Source organism: Drosophila rhopaloa, unplaced genomic scaffold (genome assembly GCF_018152115.1).
Source record: "Drosophila rhopaloa isolate 14029-0021.01 unplaced genomic scaffold, ASM1815211v1 contig_115, whole genome shotgun sequence".
NCBI lineage: Eukaryota > Metazoa > Arthropoda > Insecta > Diptera > Drosophilidae > Drosophila > Drosophila rhopaloa.
Window position 1 is genome coordinate 4,228,116 of NW_025334990.1, and position 21,442 is coordinate 4,249,557.

Here is a 21,442-nt window from a genome sequence, read left to right on the forward strand (position 1 = left end):
ATACATTCTTATGTAATTTATGTTTTCTTAATTACACTTTTTTTTAAAGACCCTCTCTATTAATAGATTTTATAAATGTTGTTATTTTGCATACAGGTCTTTAAAAAACACTGTATTAAAAGGAATAGCTATTAACAATTCCTGTTCTCCTTTTAAGAACACTAATAAACATTAAGGTTGCTAATTTTATAAACATAGCCTTTGAAGTGAACAAGCATTTTTAGCAAAAAATTCTTGTTTCAAGTAAAAAACATTATTGATAGGACTTTTCAAGTAAAACCAGCCGAAATCGTTATTACGTCCATGTCAGTGGCTACTTTATTAAATCACGGGCGATTTAAGAAGTTTTTTTTTTGGTTTGAGTTCAGGCAACTTTCAAGTTTTTCGCGCGAAATTTACTAACGGCAACGGCACAGGAGCAACAACATTAACAACAGCAACATCATCAGCGGGCAGAGCAACTAAAACGCGCGTGCGCAACATTTGCCACAAATGGAGTTATCAACCAAATGGGTCTTCATCGATATAAAAATTGATGAAGCGCTCTTCTCGGAGGCAAAACTTTGGCTTGTCGAGCATCCTGAGAGATTGCAGGCAGCAATTTTCCAAGGAAATTGCTTTCGCCCCGAGTGGTGCGTGTTTTGCCGCTGGGTTTGTTGTTGATGTTCCTGCGGTCTTTGGAGACTTATTTTTGCTTGTTAGCCTTTGCCAGTGATTTGTGTTCTTAGCTAATGAGCAGCTATCAAAGAAAATGTCCAATAAATTATTGCCACAAGAGCAGCACATTTATACGGCCCGAACAAAAGTGAAAAGTGACAAAGCCCGTACGTATTTATTGTTTTAGTGCCGTGGAATTTGTCGCCGACTGGTGTGTGGTTGTTTGCCTGACACACAAAATCATTGAGGTGTCAAAAGTGAGCGACAACATTTACGAGTGTGTTTGTTTCCTAACCGAGGGCCCGAATTGCCGCAATAAACCTGGACCCACTCAGCGGCCATCGGCGTAAAGATGTTGACAGAGATCAGACACAAAGTAAACTTGGATCTGCTAATCTGCAGGGATAATGGCGGGGAATGTCTCTGGCCTCTCTTGTTTACCTTTCACTTTTCAGCCGGGTCTTCTTAGGACTTCACACTTCGGGAACTGAGGAGGATCGCCGAAAGCACAGCTGCAACTTGCAACACATTCCCCGACTGCACATGTGCACTCATAATTGAGGTTCACAGGCGGTTCAGTCGCATTCTAAGCACTCCTTTTCCACAGCCTGCACTCATGCATTATCCACGGAACTATGGGTTCCAAATGGGTTGAACAACCTCGGCTTCAAATGAAATTGTCATTTCAGAGCGTTGCTGTTGCTGTTGGGGAGTTAGCACCAGTTAAAAAACATAAATTTTAAATAAACTTAGGAGCAGTTGGAATAGTTATCTAAAAGGTAGTAAAAATATGTAATGAGCCCAGATTATCAATTAATTGATAATAAAATGACAAACATATCAAATATAAAGAGAAATATCATTCATTTCTCTTAATAGTTTTCCTACAAATAAAGCTTCTGTTCAAAAATTTATATTTTCTATAGCGTATGTGACAGAGTTAACTTTAAAGATGACTCGGATTCCCTGTTAAGATTTGTTTTGCTTAATGAAAACATAAACTCCAGTCTTAAAATAATAACACAAATAAATAATTATTAAACATTTTAGAAGATCAAGATTGTTATTGAGTGTGTATTTGAAGAAAATACTGGGAAAATTAACATTTATTTACTTTTGTTCAATCACTTTTACTTCATTGAGCTTGCGTACTTAAAACATCACTGTTTTCGAGTAGGTTAAATCATTTATTAAGCTGGTATGTTGCTATGATACAATAGCAGCAAAAATATATGAAATTGGTTTGACCAACGCAAATCTTTGCATGTATGTATATATGGTTCATTCTGTTTTAGAATGCCGCAAGATGATCACAGGGCTTTCCATAGCGGATAACAAATATTCACAACTTCTTTATTTGGGTCCGTATATATTTCCAGTGACAAAAATGTTGTTGATTCTGATTCTGATCCATAGTTCACGACGTTCGGCTCTTATGACAAAATGTTACTCTTGATCACGACTATATCAGCGACCCGTAGAATTTTTTGTTGGTTCCTAATGGTCGATGAAAAGCGATGGCAGATGAAAATGCAGATGGCAAAGCAACATTATTGTCCTGACTTGGTGTTGATGGTTAAGGAACTCCGTTTGCCGATGGCAATAAATTTAAATTAATTGAGGTTCACAGGCGGTTCAGTCGCATTCTACTTTTCCACTGCCGTCATGCATTAGCTAATGACAAGTCATGGAACTATGGCCAGGTGGGTTGAACAACCTCGTCAGTAGGCTCACTGGGCTCCAAATGAAATTGTCATTTCAGAGCGATGCAGTTGCTGTTGCTGTTGCTGTTGTGCAGTCAGAACAAGTTCAAGGCATAATTGCTACAAGCAGAGACATTGGCTGGCAGCAACATTGGCAGCACTCGTGTGTAATTGTCGTGGCGGATCAGTCGCAACACCTGATTAAGTGAAGCATCACTTGGCTGTTGCTCGTTTTTATTGCATCACATGTTGCTGGTGTCGTGTTGCGAGTGGCGAAGCCCGCAAGGATGTGGTGTCCTGTCACTGCTTGTCAGCAGCAACACATGCTGCTGGCGCCAGTGCACAGCAGCAACAGCAGCGAAAGTATTGGCTTACAGGCAACAGTTGTTCCCTGGCCATAATTGAACGTTTATTTTCGGACTTTCAGCTTGTTGTGGGTGTGTGCCCATCATCAAAATCATAACTGCAAACCTGCTGTTGCTGGTACTGCTACACTGAAAATAATAGCCACAGAAAATAAACTATTGTTGCATACATTCAAAAGTTGTGAATATACAAAATTTCTCAGTAAGGCATACTTGCCTTTAAACTATAAAAGTGAAATGTTAGCATTCATTTCATACAATTTCTTATATATTTTGTACTACAAATTTCTTCATTTTGATTTTCTGCCTATATTTTCTTTTTAATAAATAGCATATATTTTAAAAATATCACCGTAGAACACAGTTTAGTATCTTTGCTATAAAACTAACTTTACAAAGTACATAAGAATTGTGTTTACTTTTGAACTTGTTATTTTTTATCCAACGCTTATTAAATTGAAGCTTTCGCTTTTTTGTGTGTACCGTCGTTGCTGCTGCGGTGGACCAATTGCAAAATTGTTGCCTGCAATTAAAAAAATTACATGTACGTGCTGCGGCGACGACAAAGTTTCAACCAGTTAGCAGCACAACAGCAACAGCAGCAACATCAGCAGCACCAAAGTTGCTGATAGCATTGATTAGAATTTCCCGCCAGCTTTTTTTCGCTTCACTTTTCGTTTTATGTAAGCGCAGATGAGTATGTTGCAGTTTGTGCCTGTGCGAACAATTTTCCACAGAAGGGACTCAAAATATATAATTATCCGAGGTACAATGGAAAGAAATTTAGAAAAGATAGAAAAATTAAATTTTCGAAATTGAATAAAAAATAAATAAAAATAAAAATAAATAAAAATAAAAATAAATAAAGTAAAAGTCTAGATGTTCTTGTAATGCCCTATAATGCAGCGAAATATACATATTTATGAAAACAAAACGTTTCTTTCATGAATTCTAAGCCATTGCTTAAATAAGATTATTTATTTATTACTTGTACAAGTATTAAAATGAACCTGTCAAAGCTATATATTTAATACTCAAAAGTACAAATAATTATCAAATAAATAAAAATAAATTACTAACTATTTTTTATTAAAACTTTAAGTATGCCGAAGATTGAGACCATATTTATTATAAAACAAGAAATTAAAGCTAACTTCGGGCGGATCCGAAGTTGAAATACCCTTGCAGAATATTCTGCAAATTATATTCTCCAAAATTATTCATATGATGCATTCTAAATACTCATAAAAAATCCCAACTTCCTAACTTTAAAAATACCAAAGTTATGGCACTTCCAATCGTTCAGTTATATGGCAGCTATAGGATATAGTCGGCCGATCCTTATGAAATTTGGTATGTCGGATTGATTGGGCAAAAATAAAGCCCAGAGAAAATCCCAACTTCCTAACTTAACAAACACTAAAGTTATGGCATTTCCGATCAATCAGTTATATGGCAGCTATAGGATATAGTCGGCCGATTCTTATGAAATTTGGTACGTCGGATTGATTGGCCAAATAGAAAACCCGTAGAAAGTCCCAACTTCCTAACTTAACAAACAGCAGAGTTATGGCATTTCCGATCAATCAGTTATATGGCAGCTATAGGATATAGTCGGCCGATCCCGGCCGTTCCGACTTATATACTGCGTGCAAAGGAAAGAAGGGTGTGTGCAAAGTTTCTATTCGATATCTTTAAAACTGAGAGACTAGTTCGCGTAGAAACAGACAGGCGGGCAGACAGACGGACAGACAGACGGACAGACGGACAGACGGACATGGCTATATCAACTCAGGAGGTGATCCTGATCAAGAATATATATACTTTATAGGGTCGGAGATGTCTCCTTCACTGCGTTGCACACTTTTGACCAAAATTATAATAATATTATGTTATATCCCACTTGCAATACAGTTTTAACAAAGTGAAAGATAACTTACTATTTTTAGAAATATTACCCTTATGATCTAACAAAACAATGGTATGTCAACCATGGTGCAATACACCCTGTAATCGGCAACAATTGCTGCATGTGCAACTGTTGCTGCTGCAGCATCTTTTTTAATAAAGCGCGTAATCGTAAGAACCCTAATGATACGATTTTTGCAGCAATGTGATGATTAAATGTTGCAACCGCCGCGGGCGCTGCCCCTGCCCACCTGGCCACCCCCTGCGATCGCCGGCCCATCTTCATCTTTTCAGATGGCAATCGTAAAGGCCTTGGAGATAAAACTCTGGGACTGGGACTGGAACTGAAACTGGGAATGGGCCTGAGCCTGAGACTGTGTCCAAGACGCAGCTTAATTAGCGTAGAAAAGGGCGCAGCCAAAGACATGCATCAAACGACTGCAACAACAACAACATTGCGATGAGGAGGTGGAGCTGCAGCAGGTTTTAGTGATCTGTCATTGCCGGCAAGAGCAACAACAGCAACAACTAAAAATAGTTGCACACGTGCATGAATTTCGGACTATTAGACGTAATAGCTGAATGCATCATAATTTACCTTGACATTTAGACCAATGTCTGCGCATGCCAAAGTTAATTGCCAACGAGCAACATGCAACAGCAACGGCAGCAGCAGCAGCAACAGCAACAGCATAACAACGACAACAGCAACAGCAACAGCATAACAACGACAACAGCAACAGCAACAGCAACAGCAACATCCACATCAACAACTATGCAAATGGTTTGCTTACACGCCTGCATTTTGATTAGGTTAACTATTTATAGCCATGCGATGCGGCATCAACGCCGGCAACATTCCTGCCACATTTCCACCATCGGATGAGTCACAGCAGAAGCAACACTTGGGGATAATCATATTGATATGCTTAATTAGCTGGAACAGCGACCACTGGCTGGCTGTTTCTGATAATCTTCTTGCACTGGGCAAACAGGTGCCACCTGAAGGTCAGCAACTTTTCAATGCACGGCACAAAAAATTGCCGGTTGCTAGTGGCTGGCTCACTTCTGGCCGCGATACTACTTTGATTTCGGCGTGCGGAGCATTTAAAGCTTTAATTGGCGCCCGAAAATCGCTAAAAAATTCTGACAAAGCACACAAGATTCTGCGTCTTTTTTGTTTGGGCTGCCAAGAAGGCAGTTTAGCAAATTAAAACGAAAATGAAAACTGAACGCATGCGCCAAAGTCACCGACGCACCATTCAAGGCAGCCGCTGGGCAAATGTTTTTGGTTTTCGGTTTTGGTTTAGGTTTCGTTCGAACTGGTCCGCTCCGTCTTGGGCCCGAAACTCCGACTCCAACTCCGACTGCGTCTTGGTTTCGGCCAGGCCAACTTGGCAACCTTTAAAAGAATGCGGACTTGCCAGTAGTAGACACACTCACTCGCACACACACTGGGCCATGTAGGCGCACGGTAGATAGGCCACATCGAAAATATATGTACGTGTGCTCCTATATGTAAGGCATGCACAGAAAAAATAACTCAAAAAGTTTGTGGCAACAAAAGGTAACAACTCTTGTGTTGCCCGGTGAAAAAGGCACCAAGTGGGGTGTTTATATAGTTCATGAAATACTGGGTAAGGTTGCTTTTAAACGTTTACGGAAATTAAATATACTTAAATTATTATTATTATTAAAGTATCTGAAACTATTAAAATCATGTTTGCTTCTGAATCTGGATCTTGTTGAAAATGCTTTTTTTAAATACCAATCCGAAATATAGATAGAATTTTGTTTATCTGAAAGCGATTTATCAAAAACAATACCGCTTCGGTACTTTAAAGTTGTTTTTAAATTCAACAAATTGTGAGAAATTAATACTTATTATTTGTTTTTCTTAAAACATTTTAAAATGTTGATTAAAAGATACTAAGCTTCAAAACAAGAAGATGTAGCTAATCAATATATTTAATTTTGATCTGAGTGATTGAGTAAATTTCTTCGGAGATATTTTAATATTACTAAACATTTTACAAACAAATATTTATCAATAAAAATAAGTTTTCGCAATCAGGACCCCAAAATACATTTGAAACATCACCTTGAACGGAAATGAACTTAACAAAAGTTCACCCAGATTAAGCAACCACTACACTCCCGATTAATTTTTATGGAAACCCATGGAGCAAATCCATTGCCTCAATTGTTGGCGGGATCATTTGAATCAGTGTGCGTTGGAGTGTGTGTGTGTGTGCTGCCAGTTGCAGTTGCCACATGCCGCATGCCACAGCTGTGGCAGCCCGGCTTGTTTACAGGAATTTTACAACTATGCAGTGGCAGCCGGCTCCGCCAGCGGAGTGGGCTAAAAGGATGAGGAGAAAATGTTGTTATTACTTATTAAGAAAAAAATAAACAGACGGAGCAGGGGGCAAAGTAAAATAAAATAAGTGCAAAAACGCCATCGGCTTAGCCTTGTCCTTGTCCGACTGAAAGACAGTTTAAAAAATAGTTTAGCAATCGTCAGTCCCGCGGACAGAGAGTCACGTTCTCGCTGCCCACTCCTTGGATCCCGATCCGATGCCAATACCACTCCATCTAGTCCACATCATCGTCATGCGGTAATGAGCCAAGTGAGGTTCTTGGAATTGCGCCAGCGGCGCGTCCTTGAAACTGGTTTCGCCCCATAAACAAGACGGCCATTTGCCTGGATATCGGACTCCATAATGCGGCTAGAAACTATGACTCGGACCCCGGCTGTGCATCCGACTCCGACTACGATTCTCAAAACCGAAACCGATTCCATCTTCTGGCCATTAAAATTATGCACTATTAATTAGACAACACACAGGAAATTTACGGCAATGACCTCTCACAGACCAATTACGACAACATATTGTTCAGTTCTAAACCGCAGACCGATGCTTAAAAGCGTCTATAAAAATCAGCAAGACAAGGCTCAAAGCTTCTGATAAAATTAGCAAAATTATTGCTGAACAGTAGCCGGAGGAACTGGCGCTGGCGCATACTTTAAACGGCGGAGAGGGGATATTTTTAGGGGGGATATACACATATAGACGGGGGTCATCATCAAGTGGAAGAAGCTAAAGAAGCGCCGGAGGAAAGGCAGAATCATTTGATTCAGCCAACTCGCAGTGACAGTGGATTTAAGTATGATTAGGCGGTATTAAAATTGAATTCACCAAACCAATCATTACTTTTCAATATTAGAAATTCGATTATTTATTAAATAAATTGTCTAGTATAATATTTTTTTTTTTTTGAAAAGGCTATAAATTTACTAAAAGGTATCCATATTTATGGACTTTACAAACTATTTAATTGTAGTGCAAATATAAGCCAAAATTAAAAAATTAATTAAAATTAAATCTGAAAGATACGGTTCTTATAATTAATTTAATTTAAAACTTTTCAAGCAGGAAGCAATTAATTTTTATAAGGTATCTAACTTGCTTACACGCCCACCATTTGCAAAACGTCTGTAGTAATTATGCTATTGAGCACTTATCGTTAATGGCCATGCAATTATAGTTTATAGTGCTTTGATACCACTGTGCATTTAAAGGAACTACACACAAAAAAAATATATATATAGAAGTGCTGAGAACACATTTGTCAATTTGACAAGTTTGGATTTAAATTGGAAACTGAATATATATTATGTAATACTATAAACCTTAATAATTTATATGGATTATATGGTCATTAACGTCAGATAGATAATTTATCTTACCAACAGATGGCACCACATCTTTAGTTACTTGTCGCGCTAATAGAATCTGTGTATTTATTTTTCGACCTGAATACTGGTGTTTTAACCACATTTAAAAGAATCTAAGATGTTTTTCTGTGTACAAAATGCGTCCGCTGCCGATGCACACGCAAATGTCACATCAATTAGCAGCACCGAGGGCCTTAAGATGCGCCGATTGCAGCTGGCTAACTTAGCTAACTTGGCTAACTCCGGCTAGCTGGGTAGCAGGCCCGTAAAACATCAAATTAACTTTGACTATGTTGGCTAATTTGAAAAGTAAAAGGCAGTTGGTTGAATTGGCCATCTCCAGTTGTGGTTGCTTTGCGGTTGAGTGGTTCAATGCCCGCCCGGCCACCCACTCGACAGCTGTTTGCTGACCTTCGTCGCCAGGCGTTGGCTTTCCTTGATTTCCACACTAATCGGCAGAAAAAATGTTGAGCAAATATTGTCATAACAGCAGTGGGTAAAAACAAAAGCGACGGCGACTGATCAAATATTATATAAACTACACACATGTATGTACATATGTACATAATGTTTTCGGTTATTTTTATTGCTGTCTGATAATCACCTTTAATGAGTTTATTGAACCGATAAGGGGACAGATCCATTAGCGCACGGGGAAGTGCCACCCAGCTGATAAGCCGGTGATACGCGCGGGAAGTTGGGGCATTTATTTATAGACAATAAACTACTCTATAAATAAGCAGCCAAGCTGTGAATTCATCATAGCCGCTCTGTAAATAACCCCATTGAGCTGTGAATTAATCATCGTCTTGGAACTGTTATCTGGAGCATTCCAATAATATCAAAGCCAAGAAAGTAGGAAATCGATAGTTATTCATTGGCCATGCCAATTTGTTAAAGTTGCTGTGGCAGCAGCAGCACCAGCAACACTTCAAAATTTGCTGCAATTTGCGTTAATTATACGCTCCGTTGGACGAAAAAAGCAACAGCAGCGAACAAATAGGGAATGTAGATGGAGATTGCCGACAAATTTGGGCCAAAAAGAGCTCTACTTTAATTTCGCTTTTCCCGATAATTAACCCACAATTTTCTTCCAATTGCAGAAACAACAGAAACAGCAACATAGTATGCGTCTCTTCAAAACGCGCAAATCCACCGACACCTACAGCACACTAGCCGCTCAGCAACAACAGCAGCAACAGCAAGCCGACAGCAGCAGCAGCAACAACATTTGCCAGGGAAGCAGCAACAATAAAAGTCACACGCCAGCAACATGCAGCAACCGACTAAACAAGAGCGTTGCGAGCAGCACCACAATATCCTCATCGCTGCCTGATCTGCATGACCAGTCGCCCGTCATGATCCTCAGCTGCACCACCCTGACCAGCAATGGAGCCACCGCCACGGCGGCAGTCACAGCAACAAGCACCGGCACATCAGCAACATCTGCCGGCGGTCTGCAACAGCAACACCAGCAGCAGCCGTTACGCACGGCCACGCCCACTTGTCTACTAAGTGGACGGCAGACACCATCGGCCATATCGGTAATGTCGCTGCAAGAGGCCACCAGTCTGCACCGACAACAGCAGCAGCAGCAACAGCAGCAACATCAGCCACCCACCATCTATGTGCCCGTGCCCACGAAACTTGGCGGCAATGTCAACACCGGCAGCAATTCGGCAAAATTGCTGCTGAGCTATGGCAGCACCAACAGCATTGCCACCATGCAGCAACACCAGCAGCAGCAGCATGCTGCCCAGTACCAGCAATACGTCGCCCAGCGTCTGCATGCCGCTTCCAGTAGTTGCTTGTACGAGAAGGGGGCGAACGCCGGCGGAGGGGCGGGCAGCAACAAGAGCAGTCGATCCCTGACCCCGAATGGTGAGTAACAGTATACACTTAAAAAAATTACCTTTGAATTTTCGCCTTTGTTTAAGGAACAGTACAATTGTACATAGGAAATAAATTATTATTTTTTTAAAAGCTATTTTTTTAATTATTAAAAAATATTCTCACCAATACACGAGTAAAAACTTTAATTTTGATTACCAATTTTAGTAATTAACAATTAATTTAGACAATAACACTGGTAAAAAGCTGCAATCATTAATTTGCCAATGACAACGGCTTTCCATTTTTGACGCTTCGGAGTCTTCTTCAAAGAAACTCAAACCATTTAGCACACAAAAATGTCTAGTCTTATTGTTAAGGACATTTATCAAGCCAAATAAACCTTCATGTGATAACGTACTAATGAAAAAAGAACTCTTTTCATCACAAAAATTCACTAGTCTTAACCAGTGACCCTCGCTTTCCTTAACCACCCACATGCTACAGTTGCTATTGGCGCCCAATTCCAGTTGGTTTTTGGCTGCCACATACAACATCTCCTTTTTGTGTTGCAGGCATATCGTCCGACTTTTTAATAGAATCCTCAAAGATCTTGGCAAACTCTGCCACATGTTTTGGAGATCAGTATTCCACAGTTTTGGTTGATTTCTCTGGAGTTTCACCAGTTCTAGGGCAAAATTCGAAAGAAGATTCCCATTTAAAAGCTGAGATCGTCTAAGGTACCAATAGAAGCTCATCCAAAGCTTCAGCTTGAAGGAATTTCCGGGCTTAAGTTGGTGTTGCAGCTCCAGTGATGGTTTTCCTTCCTTCAGCAAATCCGACCAGGGAATATTCCATGCCACTCGCTGCTGCTGTTTATTTTCTAGTGTTAAACTAATTTCCTTAGTCCAATTATCCAAGCCCAAATGACTTCCGTTTAGGTGAATAACCACAATTTCAATCAGGGGTCCGTAAATATCGCCTTTAATCGCAGCTTGAACTGGGCTTAAGAACGTACTTAATCCGAGTAATAAAATGACTGGGATGTGGACAACCATAGCGATGGAAAATCTTAATTATACTGATCTATAAATGCCATACTTGTTCAGATTTTACTTTCACTGTGGGACTTCCTGGAGTCTCGCCCTTATCGCTGGCTCTTTTGATAATCCCTCCGAATTACGAGAGCCAATGGCCTGCTTTTCATTTCCTTAAACAAAACTGAGACCCACTCTTGTTTCCACAGGTCACCTGCCCGACTACAAATTGGTGACAGCGGTGCCAGTTGTTGTCCTGGACGATGAACACAAATCGAATTCATTGCCATCCAACGAACTGAGTCGCAGCAGCATCAGCAACAGCAACATCAACATCAACAGCAGCAACAGCAACAGCCTTGACGTCAGCAACAGCAACTCGAACACTGGAAGCTCCACATCTTTGGCCAGCACCACGAGAAATGGTAAGTACCATGGCCAGAAATAGAACCCAAATCCGGGAAAATGCGTGGAAATTGATTTTCCCATCAAGTGGCGGCGCCTCGAGTGTTTCTTTTTCCCCAGAGTGTATTTTATTTTCGTGCAGATTGGGAGGGGCAAATGAATACATAAATTATAGGCCGGCTGAGAGTGTGTTGTCAGCCAGGTATTAAGAGCTCAATTTAGAGCACATTTTAATTGAAACAATCAATTTCCGAAGCTAAACATAGGAAGCAGCACTCCCAGTGCTTCCGTGTTTAGCGGAGGGTAAATCAGCGCCAATCAGTTGGCAATTGTCATCGATACGATGCGTGTGTTGCCGTATGGCACACACTCCCAAATACCGTATTGACCCGATTTCGCCGCTGTAATGCGATGCGATGTCTGCAACTGGAATTTGTATTGTTTTCAGCTCGGCACGAGTTGCAAGTAATGTGGTCTCGTTTTCGAGGAGGAGCCTACCTCACAAGCCGATACTACATGTTAAAAAATATCTAGCAAATACTTAATAATGTTCTAAACACAATATTTTTAAATAAACGGGTTCTGCATATGCTACGTTTTAGCATTTTAAGGTGGGGCATCCTAATTCCTTTAAAGAATGATTAGAAGCCATAATAAAACTTTTGATATCGTATCACATACAAAAATAATAGAAGATTCAGACACTTAATACTTTAATTTATAGTTATAATAAGTTCTTAGAATTACTATATTTCGTTTTTTTCCAGAATGTTGGTAAACATTTTTTGGTAGAATATTTTAACAGGAGAAAATTATTACTATTACGCCAAAAATTCAATACTTTTCTCAGTGTAATATAGCTCCCAGACAGCAGCCGACGAAGTGTGACAAAGCCGGGCATTATGTGCCATTCAGTGCAGTTCAGTTCAGTTCACTTTACTTTGGTTGAGTTCAGTTTAGTTTCAATGATTCGCACAAAGAGTTTTTTATTTAATTTTGCCGGTTATGTGATATGTGATTGAGGTTTTGCGTTATATAGATGGGTGGAGTTGTAAAAAAATAGATATGGGTATTAGAGCAGCTAGTTAGGTAAGCTAAGAAATGAGGGCAGGAAGTGGCTGATGAAGTGATTGGGAGACCGAAATGGAAAAGCCAATAAAATATGGGAAAAAAAATGAGCACCGAAAGAAAGCAAGAACCATCTATCTATACTATCTGCAACATTTTCCGATTTTCACTTTTCCACCGCTGTTCTGACGACCGCAGAGCGTCATTATGAGCCGAGTTATAGCAAACGGCAATTCAAATAATGTTTTCTACCCCTCTTCGGCAACCGCAAAACGTTTGATGATTGCATTCTAAGATGCCGGCCGACAAAAGCGGCCAAACAGCTGCAAGTTGGGGCCAGAAGATATGGCAGGTTTTATCAGGTGCCGCTCGAATCTGCAGCTGTTGCTCAGCGAGATTCATTCATCTTGGGGCTGAAGCCACTCCAAAGCCATCGCCATCGCCATCACCATCGCCATTGCATGCCAAAGTCGCATTCTAAGTTCGTTGAGCTTTTGCCGCCTCTAATGCCGGACTTAATTGGCGTTAATTAAAGTTTTGCCAAGTGTGCCGCCGGCCCAAGGTCAATTAAAGTGTATAAAAAAAAACGTTTTGGCTAAATAAACATTTATATTTGAGCAATTGTAAACTGCTTTCATCGAAAGCAAAGGAAAAAGCTGCGAGAAAAGATGAGAAATCAATAAACGCCAATACATAAATGCTATAATTTTGCGATCTAGTTGATGTTCGCGAGGATGGTTTAAGCTCCTTCCCATTTCTGTTTTGTTTTTGCTGGCGCTGCACGCATGCGCATTTATTGTGGATTATCGCTTATTACATGTTCCCCCTGACTTGATTTCAAAACCGATTATCGATCTCTCATTGCCCGCCGACTCCATTCCGTTATGGCCAAGTCTTCCGAGAGGAATTCTCCGCGAGCAATTCGCATTGGTACGTGATATTTTTTGCATGCCATGTGCATTTGGATTCTGCCCGATTCCCAAACTGATTTCGATTCTGATGATGGTGTTGATGTCGATTCCATTTGATCTGAAAGTGGCACAAAGCCGCGACTTTTGCGTACACATTTGCATAAAGTATACTTAAGTATTCCGCCTTTCCCATGGCTTTTTTATGCTATCCCATCGTTGGACTAATACATTGAAATTGAAAAGAAAATGAATTTGCTAAAAATTTGGTAAACTTAAGTTTCGGGTTGTTGATCAAAACGCTGGGAAATAATGACCAAATAAATAAAGACCGAGGTACAGTACATCCTGGCACATCGCTACTAATATATAATATAAATGTTTCGGGTTCTGCTTCTACAGAGATCTTAGGCATTTTCAGATTGGGCATTTTTTCATCGGTTTTGGCCTATCTGTCCCGACAAAAACTAAAGTTGTTCAAGCTTAACATATAACTAAATTTTAATACTTTTATCTGCGCATAGCACTAGTACTAGGAGATTGGCCTATTCAAATCCCCCATCCTGTTTCTGAAGGTTTCGAGGTGAATTTAGCTAGTTTGTCTTGCCAGACTCTTGTTTGAATCGAACTTAGACGAAATTGCGGTCGGAATTAAATTGTTTGGCCAAAAAATTAAGGAGCTTCAATTTCAATTGCTGGAGCTCTCCAGATTGCCGCCCGAAAGAGAAAACTTTCGGAAATGATTTGGCTATTTCTAATTGTCAGACGAGGGCAAAAAAAAGGAACGAAAAGTCAACCTACTATTATTTTTCAGGGCTGAAAGTCCAAATTTCTTTACGATTCGTGTGACAACAGACCCTGTAAGGACTTGCCAATTTAACAAAATTAATTTGCTATTATGTTGAATTTCTCACAAATTACGGAAATCGGTCCTAAGAACCGATACCGATACTTAGTGTTTTAATGGCCTAGAAAGCCAAGCTACGTGAGTTATAATATTGTTTTGTTTTAACTGTAACAAATATAAATGTTGTATCTAGAAAATATAATAAACATTGTTACGCACTGGCTCTCTTTTCTGCTTTATCTGATCTGTCTTCCATACCGATATTACTACCTCTAGTGTCCTTCGCCTAAGCCTAATTCTAGATTTGTTATCGGACATCGAACTTATGTCCCTCCTTATGCTAATATTTCATTATGAAGAGATAGATAAAAACTTTATTTGAATATATAGATAAACAGGGTTATAGGAGCGAAACTTAAATGGAATTTGTATAAGTTGCACATTTCCTTAGCAATTATTAATTACGATTTATAAACAGATTTTTTTATGGTCTTTTTTATATTTTTGCTGTCGATTTTCTGATGCATTACAAACGAGATTGAAATAATGTTAAGTGTTACGATTTAATGTTCAAAAGTGGATTATAACATTGTTAATTCAACTTATATAAAGTAAATATTTATTCATTTTAAAAAATATTAAATTATGATGGAAATTAGCAGAGATTTCTGTGATGCAATGAACTGTTCTTGGACTATTCCATCCTCTGGCAACTCTGGAAAACTCCACTTCATCCTTCGCCAACCCCTGTTCCTCCTCCCCTGCACCACTTCAGATGTTCAGTTCTAAGATTCAGTTCCAGCTCTCTGGGTCTCAAATGGTTTCGCCTCAACATCGCTTGCATGTCAGCCGGCAAAATTGCAACAAAGCCATCTCCGACCAGCGACTTTTGGGGGGAGAATGGGGGGAAACGGGCCTCTTCGGCTGGCGGGCATTTGACACCGTCTTGAAAGTTAAGTGGGTGTAGAATTTGTGGCATGTGGCCGGCGGTGACTGCAGATGGAGATGGAGATGGGGACCGGGACAGGGAGCGGGACCGGGAAGGTGGGAGACCGGGAGAGTCTTTTGGAGTGTGGCTGAGGTTGTCATATAATTGATGCCCGCGCGCCGTTTCCTATTATTGTTTAACACTCTGCTGCAGCTCCTCCTCCCATCCTGTCCCCCATTTCCTTTGCTCGTGTGATTGCAATGGTGAAAACTTTAATCAAAGGCGAACTCGGTCAGGCCTTGGGTGGAGTTTCGCCGTTTGGAGAGGCTGTCAACCTGCATTGGCTCTGGATCTGGCCACCCCCCAACGCCTCCTGATCATCGTCATCATCATCATCATCGTCCCCATCCCCATCCGCATCCGCATCCCAGCTTCCAAGCCACTGCGCCCACACATGGCCTGAGCCAGGGCAATTTGAACGGACCAAAGCCCGCGGCTGGGCTGCGGCTATTAAACAACTTTGGCACGAGTCAGCGAAAGAAGCTGGAAAATGGCAGAGATGGCTCACACCATCCCCAGTGATCACTGGTCCGAGGCAGTGACTCAACGGGATGAAATGGGATAAAATCTTCTAAAAGGGATTTTTCTACATTTCATTACAATGTTTTCTATTACTTCTGTAAAGGTACTCCAAGTCACATTTGGTTATAATGAAATACCCGTCAGAAGTAAGTAATAAATATTGACTTAGCCAAAATTCAAAGCTATCAGACAACAAATCCATTTTAAAGAAATATAACAATTTCAAGACAATTTGAATTTTAAACTTTTGCCTTTCCTATCCAGATAGAGCTGTTCCTGGAGTATTTTGGGGTAATAAATGGTTATTATTAGAACCATTTGGTTGGTTGATCGACGTTAATTAAATATATTTTTTAAACCAAAAAATCTTATCCAGAAGGTCTTCTTAATAATATATATTATATTTTCGGAGTGAACGCAAACCTGTGCCTATTAAGTGGGTTAGTCAGTGACCTGAGTCACTGGCTCGCATCACTGGTCACGGTTTTGGATCCCAGCGCCCCACCTTTCCATTCCGTTTTGATGAAAATAGTTTTGGAAATTTTATTGGTGGAGCCGTATAATGCGCTTTGAAGTCAATGGCAATGCGAAGCCATCTTGATCCCGGGAATCTTTTGCTGTGCATGTTTTATGCTAATTGTTCGTAAATGCCCCGTCCCGCTGCCACACCAGCTCTTCTTCGGGCGATAAATATGGAACAAGCGCATAAATTTGTTTATTAACCAGATTCGAAGACGAGCGTTCTGGCGTCCAGACTCTTTGCTTTTTTAAGTGTTTGCAATTGCTGTTAAGGTTTGATCGTTAACATATTTTACGATGTTATTAGATATCCATTGGGCGATGGCCAATACGAGTCCATTTAATGATTGGTTATGCTCTATTAGTAATTGAGGTGTGTTTACTGCTCAATAATTGTGCGGAATTACGATCGTTAGATGACCAGGAGATGGGCTACTAATGTTGGAAATGAATGGAATATCTATGGGTTTAGTTACTTGATTTTTAGCACGTTTGATTGCAGTGAAAAATATAATGGAATTGTGAGGTTTAGACACAGACTTAGATACGCATTTAATAGAAACCTCTTAAATTTTATATCAGCCACAAAGACATAAAGACTTAGATTTGCAGCCGAAGGGACATAAAACGAATTTAGAACTTTGAGAATTGCAGAGAGGGGCACTTAATATTTAAATGACATTTTTAACTGAGTTAGATTAAATAATAAAATATTTAAGAAAACAACAAATGTTCCTTACTTATTACTACTCAACTCTGACTAAAGTGGCTAACATCATTTCTTGTCAAAAGGCTTCACTGTCAGTTAAGGTTGAAAGATCTTTAAGGCCGACCCCTCTTTTTGTGACTTTATGTGGGGGAAACTCCAACCGCAAATGCCTTGAAATCGGATGCCCTTTCACAAACACGTGGCAAGCCGGCTGATCACAATGCAGCTGGAGTGGTAGATTGTCATTGGCCAAGTCCAAGATCAAGTCCATGTGGAGCCCTGGACATTTTTCATCTGTCAAGCCAACTGCGGCGACTTGTGGCGAGGCGTTGAGATTTATTGAAGTGTTATAATTAAGTTAGAAATCGCTTTCTGATTGCAACTCCTCTGCTCTTCCCTTCTCCTCCTGCAGTTTTCACCTGGGGCAAGCGCATGAGTCGCAAACTGGATCTACTGAAGCGCAGCGACTCGCCCGCCGCCGCCCACAAATCGCACTCGGATCTGCGGAGCCTGTTCCACTCGCCAACGCACCACAAGAGTGGATCCGCTGGAGCCAGCGGACCCAGTTCGGCGAAGGCCTCGCCCTCAAACACTGGTAGCCATCAGAGCGGCTCCAGCTCCAGCTCCACGACCAGCACCCTCAAGAAGTGCAAGTCGGGGCCCATTGAGACCGTCAAGCAGCGTCACCAGCAGCAGCAGCAGCAGCAGCAGTTGCTCCAGGATGTGGGCACGGGACAGAGCCAGAGTGCTCAGTCCACGCCCACGCATCAGTTCCAGGCGGCCGCCCGCCCACAGAAAGCGCTGAAGAACTTCTTTCATCGGATCGGGTCCACCGGCATGCTGAACCATCGCTCCCACAATCTCCTCAAGGCCTCGGAGGCGTCCCAACAGGCCACACCGGCAGCCACCACGCTGTATAGGAGCAGCTCCACGAGCCAGCTGTCCAGCTGCTCTTACGTGAAGTGCGACGATCCCACCGAGGGTCTGAATCTTCAGAGGGAGCAGCGGGAGCAGCGACTTCCGAGGATTGCCAGCTTGAAGTCCAGTAGCTGCGACGACATAGCCAAGGTGAGCAGTTGTCTGACGGCAAGCACAAGTAGTGGCAGTGCTGCAGGCAGCATGGCATCTCCTCCGAGTGGAGCGGCATCTAGTGGAGCAGGAATTGCAACCAGTGGCCAGCACGATCCCTCGCGCCGCGGGGCCTTTCCCTACGCCTTCCTGCGATCGCGCCTCTCCGTTCTGCCCGAGGAGAACCACGGCAATGGACCTGGCCACCACCTGAAGCAACAAGTACAACGGCAGAGGGAGCAACACCAGCAGCATCAGAGGGATCTCCTCCAGCAGGAGCAGGCGTCATCGCCACTCCCCCAGCGCCGCTCCCCCGAACAGGCGATGCTGAACAATGTGTCGCGCAACGACAGCATCACCTCCAAGGACTGGGAACCACTTTACCAAAGATTAAGTAGTTGTCTAAGTTCGAACGAATCCGGCTACGACAGCGATGGGGGTGCGACGGGTGCCCGGCTGGGCAATAATCTGAGCATCTCCGGCGGAGATACCGAATCTATTGCCTCGGGCACGCTCAAGCGCAACTCGCTCATCTCCCTCAGTTCGTCGGAGGGTGTGGGAATGGGCATGGGCATGGGCCTGGGTTTGGGACTGGGAATGACACCCATTCCTCCATCGACGAGGAACAGCAGCATCTGCAGTGCGCCCGTGTCGCTGGGTGGCTACAACTACGACTATGAGACGGAGACCATCCGGCGGCGATTTAGGCAACTAAAGCTGGAGCGGAAGTGCCAGGAGGACTACATCGGAATTGTCCTGTCGCCCAAAACGGTGATGACCAACAGCAATGAGCAGCAATATCGGTATCTTGTCGTGGAACTGGAACCCTACGGCATGGCACAGAAGTGAGTACTTGGGGAATATAAAAGGGATCTTTATTATCTTTATTCCTTCTTAATTTATCTTACTGGAAGTCCGATAAGGATTTACTTAGAATTAAATCGTTATCTTACACTTCTTTCTTAAGATTTTTGGATATTGTCGTTTTTCTTTCTAAAACCTTTTTCAAAAACATTAAACCACCGTATTTGAATGCTTAATTTAAACAACTTCTTCTAGGGATGGCCGCCTTCGTCTGGGCGATGAGATTGTCAACGTGAATGGAAAGCACCTGCGCGGCATCCAATCCTTCGCGGAGGTCCAGCGCCTGCTGAGCAGTTTCGTGGACAACTGCATCGACCTGGTGATTGCCCACGATGAGGTGACCACGGTCACCGATTTCTACACCAAAATCCGGATTGATGGGATGAGCACGCAGCGCCACAGGCTGAGCTACGTTCAGCGCACCCAGAGCACCGACAGTCTGGCCAGCATGCAGAGTCTGCAGCTGCAGCAGGAGAGGATTCAGGGTCAGAATCTGGATCAGGAACCAGAGCCGGATGCCCAAGGCGAGGACCAGTGCGATGCGCGATCGATTGCCAGTGTGAGCACTATGCCCACTCCGATGCCGCTGATGCAGCATCGTCGGAGCTCCACGCCCAGGCACTCGCTGGAAATGAGTGGGCCAGAGCACGAGCTCCTCAGGAGGCGGGCCCGCAGCTCCTCAGGTCAGCGCAGCTTGGCTCTAACACCGACCCCGCTCTTTGCCAGCAGCAGCAGCAGCTGCTCCTCCTCCCCTAACCATCGGTTGCTGGATAACGAGAATGACCCCGCTAACGACACCGATTCCTATACGCCGGTGTATGCAAATCGGGCGGCGAGCGTGTGCGTGGCCTCCTCGCTGGCGGACGACGAGAAGTGGCAGCTGCTGGCCCGGAAGCGCTGCTCCGAGGGATCCGCCCTCTCCGCTGCCCCGAGCCCCCAGCAATTCGGCCAACGCACCCACTACGCCAGGAACTCCATCAACCTGGCCAACTCGCACTACCGCTCGCTCCGGTTTGCCCACTCACGGTTGAGCTCGTCGCGTCTCAGTCTGTTCATGCAGGCGCCGCCTAACAGTCTAACCGTCGGGGAGGGGGCTAACACCCCATCCTCCACAGCTACCACAACCACTGATCTCACTAACCAGCAGCAGCAAAACCAGCAACAGACACACCAATCACTGTACATCAAGCACTCGCCAAAGAGCGTCTCATTGTTCTCGCCTAATCCCTATGTTAACGCCTCATCCTCACCAGCATCAGCATCCACATCAGCGGGAGCGGGCTCATCTCTGGCCCCGCCTGCCGCCGCCCTAATGCATCATAGGCCATCACTGCCGGTGGCCAAGCTAACCATACGCGATGAGGAAATGGCGGAGGTCATCCGCGCGTCCATGAGCGAGGGTGAGAATCAATAACAACTTAATACCCCACATGAAATCTTAAACATTAACTTTAAATAATTGAAACTTAAAATTAAAAGAAGATAACAAAAACTATTTTCCATCATGATACATACGTACTTATCCTTTTCCTATACTAAACATTATTATTAAATTACAGGAAGTGGTCGTTGCACTCCAAAGACTATTACCTTCTTCAAGGGACCTGGACTGAAATCTTTGGGCTTTAGCATTGTGGGAGGTCGCGATTCACCCAAGGGCAATATGGGAATCTTTGTGAAGACCGTATTTCCCTCGGGTCAGGCTGCTGATGATGGCACACTGCAAGCAGGTGGGTTATTTATAAGCAAATGAAATGCTGTGATTCCAACTAAAATAAATCCTTAACAGGCGATGAGATAGTGGAGATCAATGGCAACTCTGTGCAGGGCATGAGTCACGCTGAAACCATAGGACTCTTTAAGAACGTTAGAGAAGGCACCATTGTGCTTAAGATCTTGAGAAGAAAGTAAGTAACAGCATAGCAAACTACTCTTGGAATCCAAATCTAAGTTGATATTTCTTTACAGATTGCAGAAGGCAAAATCAATGGGTTGTTAGTTAATACCCAATTGGACTTATCCCGATGATGATACCTGATTATGGACAAACCGCATTGTTTAATCAATTTAAATGTTAGCTTCAATAATTAAGTGAAGTCTTTTTTCGTAATCGTACAAAGCCCCTTGAAAGAACTATACTTATATACAGACTCTATATAGCATCTAGAATCCCAAATAGTACGTAAACAATTGTATGGAGTTACAATTTTAAATTATTTACTCAATCTAGACTAGGCTAAGGTTCGAAACGTTGTACAAGTTCTACATACATACAAGTGAAATATATTTACCTGAAAAGCAAACT

At 42.4% G+C, this 21,442-nt stretch overlaps 2 protein-coding genes across 3 annotated transcripts in view; one reads left to right on the forward strand and one right to left on the reverse strand.

The window, feature by feature from the left end:
• Positions 1-21,441, forward strand: part of LOC108041690 (serine-rich adhesin for platelets) — a 46,233-nt gene extending 24,792 nt beyond the window's left edge. For both annotated transcript variants that reach the window (XM_044456498.1, XM_044456499.1), the window contains exons 4-10: positions 9,476-10,253; positions 11,449-11,664; positions 17,618-19,118; positions 19,333-20,537; positions 20,697-20,867; positions 20,927-21,044; positions 21,106-21,441. In XM_044456498.1, the coding sequence (XP_044312433.1) occupies positions 9,500-10,253; positions 11,449-11,664; positions 17,618-19,118; positions 19,333-20,537; positions 20,697-20,867; positions 20,927-21,044; positions 21,106-21,136 (3,996 nt within the window). In that variant the 5' untranslated portion in view covers positions 9,476-9,499 and the 3' untranslated portion in view covers positions 21,137-21,441. The remainder of the gene's footprint in view (positions 1-9,475; positions 10,254-11,448; positions 11,665-17,617; positions 19,119-19,332; positions 20,538-20,696; positions 20,868-20,926; positions 21,045-21,105) is intronic.
• LOC108053847 lies at positions 10,427-11,441 on the reverse strand. Its single transcript, XM_017136568.2, has one exon. It carries the CDS (start codon positions 11,258-11,260, stop codon positions 10,427-10,429), a length of 834 nt encoding a protein of 277 aa, XP_016992057.2. The 5' UTR covers positions 11,261-11,441.
• Position 21,442: the final 1 nt, after the last annotated feature.